Source organism: Sapajus apella, unplaced genomic scaffold (genome assembly GCF_009761245.1).
Source record: "Sapajus apella isolate SASKATOON/1434 unplaced genomic scaffold, GSC_monkey_1.0 scaffold997, whole genome shotgun sequence".
Classification (NCBI taxonomy): Eukaryota; Metazoa; Chordata; class Mammalia; order Primates; family Cebidae; genus Sapajus; species Sapajus apella.
In genome coordinates, this window is record NW_022437923.1 from 2,669 (window position 1) to 16,569 (window position 13,901).

A 13,901-nucleotide genomic window follows, 5' to 3' on the forward strand; every position below is an offset into this window, starting at 1 on the left:
CCACAACAGCCCAGGAGCCCCCCCGTGCCCAGCCTTCCACAGCCCCCCACGCTCTCCACCCACCACAACACCACAGGCCAGGACTCCCCTCGGTGCCCGATGCCCCCTGCTGAGATGAGGGGGCCTTGCAGGCCTGGCTGACCCCCACTGAGGCGCGCAATGGGCTGGGGACTTTCCTACCTGGTGCTAGCGTCAGCATAAGGACACTGCCCCCCCCCCGCAAGTGGGCATCGGGCATGACGTCCTTGTGCTGCCCCCACTGGCCTGACCTCCACCCCCACCCTGACCACCACCCGCTGCCCTCGGTGGCACCACCACGCGGCTGCACACTCACTTTCTCTGTGGTGATGTTGGTCTCTGCATCATGGCGCTTCTGGGTGAAGATGATGTTGAAGACGGCGTGGGAGCGGCTGCTGGTCTCATTCATGTTGGTGGCCGCCACGGTCCTGAGGAGCAGAAAGCCACACACGGTTACCCCTCATCCTGTGGCCAGGCGCAAGGTCACCAGTGGTACCAGCCCTCTGGACCGGGTCATCGGGGGGCAGCTCCCCCAGACCCCAGGAGCCGCCCTGCCTGGGCTGGCATTGACGCTGCCTCCTGCCAAGGCTCCAGCAGGGAGCCTGCCCACAGTGGTGTTCACAGACTCAGCCCCCGCCTGGCATCTTTAGGGCAGCAGTGACTGGGGGAGTCTCCCACTCCTGGGCACACAGAAGCCCATGTGGCACCCAGCTGGGCAGGAGCCCTCCAGAGCCATGATGTGGGAGGGGAAGGGGCATCCACTGCCCACCCCACCACGGCCCACACCCGAGGCTCTGGGAAGCCCAAGGAGCCCTCCACTCCCCACAGGAGGTGGCACAGATCAGCGGCGGTGTCCTCCAGAACAGGAAGCCTGAGGCTGCTGAGGGTGGCCTGAGGTTGGTCCCAATGCCACCCTGACCTGCCAGGGACCTCAGGGAAGGCTCCCAAGACTCAGCCCACAGCGTGCAGTGGCACAGGGCCCGGCTCCAGCACGGTGTCATGGTGACGGCCAGGGCGCGCTGAGGGCCTCGTCAGGAATAGCAGCCCCCCACTGGTCCTCCTAGGGCCACCAAGGGGGTGCAGGATGGCAAGGAGTGTGACTCCCAATCTCCGACCTCAGGAGCTGAGAGTGACAGGGGTCATCGCCTTACCCTCAGGAAGTCCTGGGGGGTGGAGGGGGGAGGGTCTGTTGCCATGACAACCAGGGCATCTGGGCAGAAGGCCCAAGGCAGGGGAGGCCAAGCAGCCGGGTTGTTCATGGCGGCAGCCCTGTGTGGCCGCCCCTCTCCACGCACACCCCGGCCCTAGCACACTGGCCCTGCTGCCACAGATGCTGCCAGCACCCCCCAGGCGCCCGGGCTGGAGGATGCAGGTCCCCATGAAGGAGCAGCCCGTAGATGTCACAGTGTCCCCTGCACAGGGGGAGCTCTCAGCCTCTCCCGGGCTGGCACAGGCCTGAAGGGCTCAGGCTCAGGAGGGCACACCTCCACTGGGGCATGCACAGACCCCACAGAAAAGGGCTGAGCCCAAAGTGAAGGGGTTTCCTCCCAGGAGAGGTGGTGGGACAGGAGGGCAGGGAGGGCCAGCAAGTCCCCCAACCCACCTGGCCTTGTTCCCTGAGTCCATGAGGTCCTGGATGTCATTGTAGGAGGTGACAGCCAGCTTGGAGAGGTCCTCCACGTAGGGCCCCAGCAGCGGGTGCTCCCTTACCCGCAGGTTCCCCTTGTTCTTGGGGTTCAGGAGATCACGGACACGCTCACAGTAAATCTCCATGTAGCTGACCTGCAGGGCAGAGCCAGGCCATCAGGGACCCCTGAGGTCGGGGAGTGGGGCCGTCACTGGGGGGACCCCTGAATGAGGGGGGGTGGGGACTGCGTGCTGAGCTGGGGGCACATGCAGAGGGCTCCCTGTCTGCAGCCCCGTGTGCACGTACGAGGCAGGGGTGTCAGTGTGGCCTCCCTCCCCGCGGCCATCCTGGGCTCTAGGACACAGGCGTGCCAGGGGCACCTCGGGCATGGCAGGCATGGCCAGGTCTTGAGCTCTGAGGTGCCGGCCTCTGCCCCGGCACAGACCAGCTGCTGGAGAGGACCCTGCTGGGCAGGGTTCCCTGGCCGCTCTGTGCTTTGGGGGACTCGAGCCCTGCCCAGGCCAGCCGTCTTGCACTTGGAAGAGCAAGGGACAAGCTGGGTGCACAGACCAGTGGTGGGCACTCACGTGGCATGAGGAAGGCACTGCCAGCCCCTCGGGTTTCCCATCCCTGCCCTGGGGCCGATGGCGGGAGGCGGGGGCCTACCTCCACGGAGTAGGACATGTTGTCATTGCTGGTGTCATTGATCCGAGAGAAGAGGTCCTCGCAGAGCTGCAGGAATGGGGACGGTCAGCAGGGGAGGGCTGGGGCTGCTCCCTGGATCCCCCGTTGGGGTGCTGTGGGCAGCCTGCGCCAGGCAGGGTCTACCTTCTCAGGCCCCTCGTGCACCCTCGCCACACACACGTCATGATAAAGGCACTGAGGCAGTCTGTAGCCAAGGAGCCGCGGTCTCCCTCTTAACTCAGGGGTCCCTGGCTGATATCTGACCCTTTCCTGTGGGTCGCCTGCCCCTCGCCCTGGCTCCACCATCCCACAGATACCCCAGCGACCTCCCTTCCTTCCACAGGCAAAGAAGTGGTGACCAGCTCAGGCCCAGAGACCTGCCCAGGGGGATGGCAAAGGAGGAGCTGCTGTGTCTCGGTGTTCGGTCACCCCTGTCCTGAGCACGCTCTCTGCCCGCACTGCCAGCCCCCACACCCCCGAGATCAGCTGCCCCAGCCACGGCTCTCCCGCTGCCCTGTCTAACATGCATGATCAAGGTGGACCCTGTCAAGGCCAGGCCCATCCTGCACTGGGGCCTGGGTCAGCAGTTTCACGGCCACCCCTGGCTCTCTCACCTGCCCAGCCCTACCCTTGACCCAGCTGGCCTTCCCCTCCCCAGTCCCTGCTCTCTGGGGACTGCTCTCAGGGGTGCCTGGCCCGGACTTCTCAGTCTCAACTGGGCCCGCCCCGCCCGCCCCCGCCTCGTGCCTGCGGGATGATGCCCTGCTGGTCCTTCTCTTGCTTGCCCATCATGGTGTAGGACTTGCCGGCGCCCGTCTGCCCGTAGGCGAAGATGCACACGTTGTACCCCTCAAAGGCGTGCTGCAGCATCTCCTCACCGATGTCCCGGTACACCTGCTTCTGCGAGGCGTAGTTGATGTCCTCGGGCTGAGGACGAGGAGGAGACGAAGCTGCAAGAGGCTGGCTGCCCCGGAGGCTCAGCCCATCGTGTCCAAGGAGCCAGGGGTACCAGGCAGCAGAGCGGGGAGGGTCGCCTGACCTCATCCGAATCCTGCCTGGGGGACAGCTTCCTGGAGGAGGGGCCCTCTTTGTCACAGGTGAGGGATGAAGAGTGGCCGCCAGGCGGGAGAGCGGGTTCCAGGAGAGGGAACAGCCCATGCAAAGTCCCAGAGGTGGGACCTCAAAAGTTCTGTGTGACTGTGACAAGCAGGGGTGACAAGAGCTGGGGCAAGGGACAGGGTGCAAGGCCCAGAGACCCCACAGGCTGAGCTGCGGTGCCTGGACACTGTCCTGAGGGCAGCGGGGCACTTTAGGCAGGGGGACAGCATGGCTGGCTGGGGTCATCCTGGAAGGAGGACTGTCTGGATGTGGTGGGCAGAAGCGCGGAGCTTTGGGGCTGCTACAGGGGGCAGGTGCTCGGAGATGTAGGTATGAGGGCCCTAGGTGAGGAGGCTGCCTGCCTTCTAGAAGGGTCCGGGAGGTGGCAGGTGGAGGACAGGGCCCCGTGTGGACTGGATGGGGGAGGGGGGAAACAGAAGAGTCCAGGTGTCTCCTGGGCTCCCAGCGTGCAGGGCACAGATGCCAGGCAGGCCCAGGGTCAGCTCTGGGCATTCTGGCTTTGGGATGCCTGGAGAAGTCACCAGCAGCTGGACAGACACACAGCTCTGACCCTGGAAACCACCCACAGGGAGCTGACGGCCCCTCAGCCCTGCAGCCTCCATCACTGCCTTAGCCGGGGACGCTGAGTGGAGCAGGGTCCAGGTGAGCTGGGTGGGGTCCTCGCCCCAGCTAGAGGGGAATGAGCGGCTCAGAGAGGCGGAGGGACCCCGAGGGCCCCGTGGCTCCACACTGCTGCCCGCCTCCCCCGACCCGGGGCCCCGGCTCACCGACGTGTGTGACCAGTAGGAGTAGTCGAAGCTGAAGCTTTTGGGAGTCTCCTTGGGCTGTTTGGGGTTAATGATGGCTGCAGGAAGGAACGCAGGTGTCAGTGCTGTGCTGGGAGGGACCCTGGCCAGCTGGCGTCGACACTTCACGGTAGGGAGGTGGTCCTAAGAGGCCTCGGGCCCCAGATGAGTCAAGCCCGAAAATCGGAGGGGACCTAGGCCCCCACGCCCAGCCGGGCGAGCTGTCTCTACCCCGTCTTCATGGTGGGCCCTGACACCCACGAATGCCCGAGGGCGTCACTGTACCAGCCTGCAAGCATCCGTGTCATTCTCCCACCCAGTCCAACTGGCTCCCTCAAAGGCAGCCACTCTGGAGGCCCCTTCCCTGCATCGAGCCGAAGCCCCTCCATCTCTTCGGCCCACCCTGGGCTCACAGCGCCTGCCCTGCCCAGGCCCTCAGGCTCTGGCTCGGCTCTCGCACGCCCGAGCACTGGGAGCCTGGGCATCTGCCACGTTTGTGCCATGCCTGTGTGACTCCTTCTAGGTTTGCCGCTCTGGACAGAGCTGTTTGGGACTGACCTCTGCCTGAGTCCGTCTCCCTCCTCCCTCATTCACTCAACTTTAAGCCCAACTCCAGGCCCCCTGGGCTGGCTTCAGGCAGTGCCCACAGAATGCTGTTCATCAAATCCAGAGAAAATCCATGAACACGTGATGATGCCACCACCCACAGCCGGTGCCTGGGGGGCGTCCCAGGAGCTGTCCCAGAATGACTGTCCCAGGAGGTCCCCCAGCCACATGGCCTGCAAGTGTCTCAGGAGCCCAGCAACCCACCGCCACCTTCCAGCCTTGCCCCCAGCGTTTCCCAGGCCCGGGACGGAACTGCACCCCGCAGGCTGTGAGTCCTCAGTGGCCGGAAGGACAGGATGTGCACCCTGGAACACGATCTGAACCGTGTTGACAGAGGCCTGGAGGCCTGAGGCAGTCCCCTCTCAGGTTCTCACACCCAGGAGGAACCCTGGCCCATCCTGGTCGGGGGTCCCGGAGACCACCACCATCACGCCATCATCCATCAAGCCTGAAGAACGAAGCCCTCACGCCACCGCCCCAGCTGGGAGATGGAGGCTGGGGACAGAGGTCTGTCTGCCCCGGGCCGGTTTTTCTCAGCCAATGTGGGCCGGGGCCGTGAGGCACAGCCTCCAGGATGCCCACACCCTCTGCACCACCATGCACCCTGGGACCTGCCACCAGTGCCACGGAGAACAAAACAGCCCTGTTATAAGTTAAACCATGTCCCCCAAATCCACAGTTTGAAGTCCGAACCCCTACTGTCTCAGAATGGGACCTCACTTGGAGGTAGACTCGTTGCGGAGGTAGTTGGGTGAGATGAGGTCCACGTCCTCACAAAAGAGATTTGGAGACAGACGTGCATGGGGAGGGCACCATGAGAACACGAGGGCAAAGGTCAGGGTGAAGCCGGCAAGCCCCAGAAGCCAGGGGCCCTGGACGGTGTCCCTCATGGCTCGGAAGCAGCTGCCCCTGCCACCTGCTGGAGCTCAGACGTCTGGCCCGCAGGATCACGAGACAGCACGCTTCTGCGTGTGGTGCTTCCTTATGGCAGCGTGGGGCACTGAGACCCTGTCCACCTGTCCACACTCCGTGGCTGCTCCAGGCTCCGTGGTGCCTGGGTCATGCTCTCTGGCCATGAGTCCTGCTGACAGCATAGGTGTCACTGGCAGCCCTGTCCCCAGGGCACATCCAGCTTCCGGTACCACCTGGGCCTCTGTCCCAGGCCTGAGGATTTACAGGAAACATTCAGGTACCCTGGGCAGCCAGCAGGAGGGAGCCGGGGACTGAGCGTCGCAGCCCTGTCCTTGGAGCCGAGGGGCCACATCCGTGCTGTGTCCAGGAGCAGAGGCAAGGAGGAGGCCGAGCTGCCTGCCAGGACCCAGGTAACAGCACCTGTGGCGCCACCTCCAGAGCCCCCAGCACGGATCAACCACCAACCAGTGCTCTGGGAACAATGGCAGCGCGTTCCCAAGCTCAGCCCAGCTGGGCCTCCCAGCTCGACACAGCCCCGTGACCCCTGCTCAAGCCAGCAACACCCACCCTGTCTACCTCCTCCCCTCACCCATGGCACTCAGGCCCAGTTCCCCGCACAGGCCGGGCTCCCATCCCCACACCCCCACCTGCCCCATCCACCCCCTCCTCACCCAGCTGCAGAGAGCTGTGCCCCTCCCCACGCCCCAACCCGCCCTTGCTCCTTGTCCCACCCTTGCCCAGTTTTGGTGCCAGCCTTGCTCAGATGAAGCCCCTGTGCCACACCCAGGTGGCCATGAGTTCCCTGAGGTGGGGGCCCTCCTGGGACAGGGCACAGGTGGTGCCCGAGGAATGCCAGGTAGGCAGGGGACTGAGGGCAGCATGGCTGAGTGGGCGGGACTGGGGCCCAGTCGCAGCTGTAAATGGCCCATGGGAGAATCCCTCAGGCCTGCTTGTCCTGGGCCCTCATCCCTCCCAGGCACTATTGTGGCTGGAACCACCACCCCGCCCTGTCCCCATCCCCCCAGGCCACGTATTGTGTTTGAGACCACCCCCCCACCGGCCCTGTGTTGTGACTGGGGCCCCCCACCCCACCCTGGCCCTGCCACCCCTCCCACACCCTGTGCTATGGCTGAGAACTATCCTCTGTCACTACAGATGGGCCCCAAGCTCCAGAGGGGGATGTCTTCTCCGCAGGTCACATGACACAGCCAGACTAGAAGCCAGAGTCCCCAAAACACCTCCCAGCCCGGGGCAGGGTCCGCTGCCCACACAGCCTGCGCAGAGTCTGCTGGAGAAAGCGCTTGTTTTTGCCAGGGCCTGGAATTCTTTCCTCGCTCAGGTTTGAGGAGGGAGGAGGGAGAAACAGGTCCTCCCGGGGCCTGCTGGGCTGGGCTCCTCGACCAGCCCCTTTAGGGCCCCTATCCCCTCCTGCCCCGGCTCCGGCCAGGCCCCCAGAGCTGGCCCTTCCGAGGCCACTGAGCTGCCCAATTCCAGGCAGCCTTCCCAGGGCTCTGCGCGGGCCTGCAAAGGGCTGGACGCCCGCCGGGACAGGACAGAGACGGCGGGCGGGGATTGGGGTGCTGGAGGACGGGCAGGGGCAAGGAACGGATGCAGCTGTGTTCTCAGTCCCCGTGTCCCTGTGGCCTTGAGCACCAGGTGCGAGGCTGGACCGAGCTGGCTGTCTGCATCGGAGCAGGCTGTGGGCCGAGTGTGTCCCCAGATCCATATGCAATGCCCTGACCCCAACCAGATGGCACTTGGAGGTGGGGCCTTGTGGGGGCATGAGGGACCTCGTGGCGGGGTGAGTGGCTTTAAAGGAGGGGAGGGGACCCAAGCTCGCTCGGCCAGGCGAGGGCGAAGCAGGAAGGCAGCCCTCCCACGATCCAGACCCGCAGGCACCTTGATTGCACTTCCGCCTCCAGGCCACTGAGAAGGGAACGTTGCTGTTTAAGACGCCCACCCTGCAGCGCCCTGGATGCCAGAGTCTGGGCTGCAGAACACGGGGAGACACTTGTGTCGTTTGAAGCCACTCGGTGTGTAGCTCTTTGTAACAGCAGCCCGGAAGACCACATAGGGGCCACTGCTCCCTGTGCAGAGGGGTTTCCTGTCTCCCCGACTGCTCAGGATTGGGGGAGCCCACAGTGGTGGCCCGGGCCTGGGGTCACACCCAGTCTGGGTCCAGGTCGCCTCCTGTGGGTGAGGGCAGGGATGAGAGGCCTCAACCCTGGGCCTCCGAGTGCAAAAATGATTGGGGACCTCGGGGGTACCCAGCACCACCCCTCGCTACTGCACGGGTGGGGAAACTGAGGCCCAAAGGGATGCCATCTAGCCAGGATCACACAGCGAGTGAGTCATGAGCACAGCCACGCCCCTCACTCCAGAAGCTCACTTCAGAGCGGTCCGCATCCCCAGCCAGCCTCAGCATCTGCAGAGCGGCTCAGGGCCTCACGCCCTCCGTTCCCCAGGGCAGAGCATGTGACGTGAGGAGAGAGGAGGAGGGCAGCAGTCACACCGGCTCCACCCCTAAGCCAGCCTGCAGCAGCTCGGCCAGGCCGGACCAGAGCACACCTCAGACGGCTCGGCCGGCTCACAGAACCGCCAGCTTCGGTGCATTAAAGGAAGCGGATTCTTTCCGCAGTGGTGATTACGGGACCACGTTAGACTCACTTTCAAATGCTTCCAGTTTCTGCACCACAGTGGAGCTACAAGGCACGCTTTAGGGTGGGGCCTCTCCTCATGTTTTGAGACTGCCAGGCAGGCAGGGCAGGCAGGGCAGGCTGACCAGGTCACTGCCCCATGACATCCTCTGAGAGGCCCGGCACAGCCCCCAACACCCTCCAGGGGGCTGACGCAGCAGCCAGCGCAGCCTCTCCCGGTTCTATTGAACCGAGCTGCAGCTGAGCGGTCATCTGGAACAGCGGCTCCTTGGCAGGGGGGCGTCGCCCGCACCTGTCTCATGCCCGGTCTGCAGGTGTCCTCCTGGGGCTTGTTCTAAAACACCCTGGCCCCTCGACCTCCAGGAGAAAAGCCCACGACCGCTTCCTCCGGCAGGCTTCCCTGCACCAGAGCTAGAAGGCACCCTCCTCTCCTGGCTCCCTGAGCCTTTCACCCAGATTTCTTTCCTACACGGCTTCCAGCACTTTCTCCCAGAACCGGCACTGATTTGCTTTCTCCAAAATGAAAACAGCTTTTCTAGAGATTTTTCCTGATTGTCCGTTCTTCTGCCACTCACTGCCCTCCCCGCACCCAGCTGTCTCCCGCGCAAACGCATGTCCCGTGCACACAGGACCTGCCGTGCGTGGGTGCCCGTCTGCCCTTTACCTACACGCAGTCTCGCTCTCCGGCTCTGTGCCGACTTTGCCGCCTTCACCGCAACATCGTGTACCATTTTCCCAAGGCTGCAAACACAAAGCTTTCAGGAGCACTCAAGTCCTCGGCTGGGATAGACTTAAGGTCCCTTCAGCAGCTCTCAGCGGGCGGGCATTTGGACAGCTGCCCTGGGCTTGATAAAACAGCGCCAGGGCCAGGCACGGTGACTCACGCCTGGAATACCAGCACTTTGGGAGGCTGAGGCGGGTGGATCATGAGAGTTCAAGACCAGTCTGGCCAACACAGTGAAACCCCATCTCCACTAAAAATACAAAAATTAGCCAGGCATGGTGGCAAGTCCCTGTAGTCCCAGCTACTCGGAGGCTGAGGCAGGAGAATCGCTTGAACCTGGGAGGTGGAGGCTGCGGTGAGCCGAGGTCACACCACTGCAGCACTGGGGTGAACGTTTTCACCGCACGGCTTTGAACGCTTGCTGGATGGTCTTTGTTGCATTCCATTGTTTCATTTCATGCAAGCAGCACGGTGGGGTCGGCATCACCCATCTGATATCCATCACCAGACTGCCCCCAGCAAGCGGCCTGGGTGCCTGTCCCTGCCACCTCACAACCCGCCTTTTGCATGCGGGCCAACCTGGGCCCCAGCTGTCTTGGCGTGTCCTTGGCTACAGTGGGCAGGACACTGATCTCACGTGTGGTCTTGGCTCTGTGGCTCTTCAGTTTCCTGAGGATGAAAGCAACGATGTCTGAAACATTCCGGGTGTCTGGGAGGAAACGCCCTGGTGGGTTCTCTCCCCCAGGTCTGGGTCCACGGCCCTTCCTCCTTCTCGGTTTCAGAACCCCACAGACGTCTGCTTTGGTTTGGTGACTCTTGGAAGATATTGGTGTCTTGCACATGTTCACCTTTGAGAAAGGGAGGCTCCTTCAGGACCTACCAGTGGCCCAAAAAGACTGTAGGGCTCCTGCGTTCCCCTGCTGACCTCCTGGACCTGCCTGGACTTCTGCTCAGAGCTTAGTGGGGAGCAGAGTCTGCTGGCACACAGGCAAAATCCCAGAACTCCGGGCTCTTCGAGGCCAGGCAGAATCCGAGCATCTGAAGCAGGCGTTGAAGGAAACGTGGCTGCCCACAGATGTGGCTCAGGCCTCTGGCTCCTAAGCCCTGGGGTAAAGCTGGTTCGGCCTTGGTTCTCTGGGCCAGAGGAGAGGGTGGAGTGAGGCAGGCAAAAACCACTGGGGCGTGAGGTCTGGGACCCAGGCCTGCACTGCTGTCTCTGAACCAGCAGCTCTGGGGAAGCGGGGTTGGGCTGGCGCGGCCTCGGCCAGACCACCTTTCAGCAGGTGGGCAGCGCCGCCAATGTCCAGGTCTTGGCAACACTGGTTCCCCTCCAGGCTGCACCCTCCCGCTTCTGGAGCCTACGAGGGGAAATGCAAACTGGGGAAGCTGCCCACCCAGTGCCCCTGGAGGCCCGGCCAGGGGCAGGTTGGAGGCTGCAAGGGGGCCAGTGGCCCACTCCGGCCGTCACTTCCGGGACGCCCGCCCCAGCCCGCCCACCTGCCCCGCCCTGTCCTCCAGTGTCTGGCCTGAGGCTGGGCCATCCCCAAGGTTTAGGGACAGGAAGGGCCCATCGCTGAGACTTTGTTCTTTCAGCCACTCAGCTTCTGGTAGTCTTCAGCTGCTCCATGGGGTCTGGTCCTTGTCACTGTGCCCACATGCAGGACTGAGATGGCAGCTGTGTGGCTGGCACCCAGTGGGGGTGGAAGGGCATTCCCAGGGCCCTCCCTGATGTCCTGGGACAACTTACAAATAGCCATCGGCATGGCACAGATGCCCTCTGCCCACCCAGGGTCACAGTGCTCCTGGTCACTTCTGCCTGGAGTCAAAGTTCACACCCAGAGCCATGGTTCGCACCTGAGATCACCTTTCCACCCGGAGTCAGAGGCTTCCCACTTAAAGGCAAGGGTCCTGCCACCTGAGTACTTTTTCCAACCCCAAAGGCCAGGCCCGCAGTCAGCTAAGGCCCTCCTGGACAGGACGATCCGGAGCCACACTGTGTTTGTCCAAGGGCCCCGGCAAGGCCAGGCCCCAGCACGGGGGCCACCCACTTGGAACGCACCTTCGTCAGCCTCCCCGCAAGCCCCCCCAGTGTCCCACAGTGCGTCGGGACCACCTCCCAAATAAACTCTTGGCACCCAAATCCTCGTCTCTGGGTCTGCTTCCAGGGATCAAACAGACAAAAGAATTCGCCTCACAGAACAGTCGGATGCAGACGCGAAGTGCACTGGGGCCATGGCCACAGGAGCGCCCACACCCTGGAGGTCAGCAGGGTCTCTGCAGCCTGCCCACTGCAACATGAGTAGCCACAGAGCTCCATGGGCTTCTGGAAGGATCACCCCTAGGCCACACCCACTTCCACAGGACCCAACAGAGCCCAGAGCATCCCAGCAAGACCTGAATCTTCAGCCCCTGAGCAGGCCTCAGAGGCCAAACCTAGGGAGGAAGTGTCCACGGGCCCTGAGTGCCCTCCCCCCGGGGCGCCCCCTCCACAGGTAGGTAATAGATGAGGGGTGCTGGATGGGTGCAGAGCACAAGTGAATGGGAGGCTCTGTCACTGTCCACATCCTGAAGACCAGGCGGCTGTTCATGTCACCACTCCGTGCAGCTGACAGCACTTGAGCCTGTGACGGCGGCAGCAGCAAAGGCCCCAGCACAAACCACCCTGCTGAGCCCCGCCAAGCCCAGCCAGCCATAGAACTGAGAGATGACAATTGGTTCTTGCTCCAAGACACTGATGTGGTTGGGATACGTGGCGACACATATGGGCGTCCTTATAAGAAAGCCAAACCCAGCGATGGGTGTCCGTATAAAAAAGCGCTACGGAAGCAGAGACGCAGACACACAGAGAAGCCCGGGTGACGACAGAGCAGAGAGCACAGCGACGCAGCTGCAAGCCAAGGTGGCCGGCAACCACCAGACCCCGGATAGGGCAGGAAAGATCCTCCCTAGGAGCTCAGAGACAGTGAGGCCCTGCTGACACCTTCACTTTGGACTTCCGGCCTCCGGAGCCGGGAGCGTCAGTATCTGTTCGTAGAAGCCCACCACGGTTGGTGGGAGTTTGCTGCAGCAGCCCCAGGACACCCTGCACCACAGAGACAAGGAGGGGGATGCTGCTCTTGGGGCCTGGGCCAGGCCGACTGCCGATACTCACTGGTGGTGCTTCCAGACATCTGAATGATGCACTTGGAGTCACGGCTCATTTCCCGGGAATTGAAGGGGCGGACCCTCACCGCCACCTTCACCGAAGCCCCGGCCATCTCGGTGGCCTTTGCTTGTCACTCCTCGCAGTGGTGGGAGAATCAGTGAGCGGGGAATCACCTGGGAAAAAGGGAAACATGAATCAGAAACAACATTGAAGAGGCAGGACCCACACTCTGCCGCAGCTGAAGCCGCAGGCCTTCCCCACTCCCTTCCAAAGTCCCCCGCTGTGACACATGAGTGGGGTGGAGTCCACAAGGAAGGGGCAGCACAGATCATTCTAGAAACCAGGAGCCCAGCGGGACTAGTGGAACCTGGCTTCGAAAGCCTGGGGAAGCTGGAACCTGACAAAAGAAACAAAGCGACCTCGGTGTGAATGTGAAGGTGGCCTTCACTCCCTCCCACGGCACAGTCCCCAAGCAGGGGCTTCCCCTGCGGACACAGGCCTGGTGGGCTCCATGCCAGGTCCATGCAGGCCCCAAGAGCCAGTGCGGGCTCAGATCAACACGTCAAGGATGCTTGAAAATGGCACAGTGTTCCAGAATGCCCCATCACACCCTGTGTGGAGTGCCCGCTGGTGGCCGCATCAGCTGCAGAAGGGTCTGTGAATTAGCAAGGAGGACTTTACTCAGAAATGAACAGAACAGGACAGACAGCCCTAAGCAATGGGACAAAAGTCAATGTTTTCAGCCACATTTCCTGCTGGTAATTTATGCGGAACATTCCCGAAGGCCCCACTGAGGAGGGGCAGCCCGTGAGTCACGGGGAACTCAGTACAAGCCAGGGCTGGGGGGCCGGCCTGGGCCTTGCCTTTATTCCAGCCGTGTGACTCAGCTTCCTGGGCCCCAGTGTACCTTCTGTGAAATGACAGGGTGGCGGTCAAGAACCCAAAATGGTTTGGCCTCTCGGGTGCTAGGGCTCTGAGGAAGGCCGATGAAAACTCCTCGCAAAGCAATGACAAAGCAGCTACCGCAAAAGGTTTTTCTGGGCAGACCTCCCACACGCTACGGTTTCCCCTATGGGACTTGGGGCCTGAAGGATGGGGCTCCTGGGCACAGGGGGAGGGACAGGCTCGGGACAGAGCTGCTGGTTACAGGAATGGCCAGAGCTCCATGAAGCAGCATCCATGCAGGCCAGCATGAAGAGGTTTCCACCAGCTGCTGTCTCCAGCACTCCAGGGTGCCCGCTAAGTGGTGAGTCCCCCACCACCAGAGGCATCCAATGAGAGCAAAGGCTAGGTGGCCTCCCTGAAACCCTCCCACACTGAGATTCCATGAAAAGGCAACCTTGCGCCTGGTCGTCCCCGCCCATAAGTGCCATCCTTGGGAGAATCTGGCCAAAAGGCCCCTTCCGACAGTGCTCCAGCCTCGTAGCTGTGAAGAAGGGACAAGCCCCTCTGGGCTGCCCCTGGAAACCCCAGGGTCAAGAGCAGGAGGGTCTGTCTGCAGAAGGAAAGGGGCACAGTGAGCCTGGGACCAGGGCAGGTGCTGAGCTCCCGGACCCCGCCCCAGCCACCCCCAGGCTCTCCAGAACTCCTCTGCAGAACACACAACACGCTGGATGTGGGGCAG

At 62.8% G+C, this 13,901-nt stretch overlaps 1 protein-coding gene across 1 annotated transcript in view; it reads right to left on the bottom strand.

The window, feature by feature from the left end:
• LOC116546513 (kinesin-like protein KIF1A) overlaps positions 1-12,471 on the bottom strand; it is a gene marked incomplete at its 3' end in the record, with an annotated part of 15,111 nt that extends 2,640 nt beyond the window's left edge. The window contains exons 1-6 of the mRNA XM_032272758.1: positions 12,284-12,471; positions 4,216-4,292; positions 3,077-3,256; positions 2,312-2,377; positions 1,622-1,800; positions 335-446 (exon numbers count right to left, since the gene is read on the bottom strand). Of these exons, the coding sequence (XP_032128649.1) occupies positions 335-446; positions 1,622-1,800; positions 2,312-2,377; positions 3,077-3,256; positions 4,216-4,292; positions 12,284-12,389 (720 nt within the window). The remainder of the gene's footprint in view (positions 1-334; positions 447-1,621; positions 1,801-2,311; positions 2,378-3,076; positions 3,257-4,215; positions 4,293-12,283) is intronic.
• Between the last annotated feature and the right edge of the window lie 1,430 nt (positions 12,472-13,901).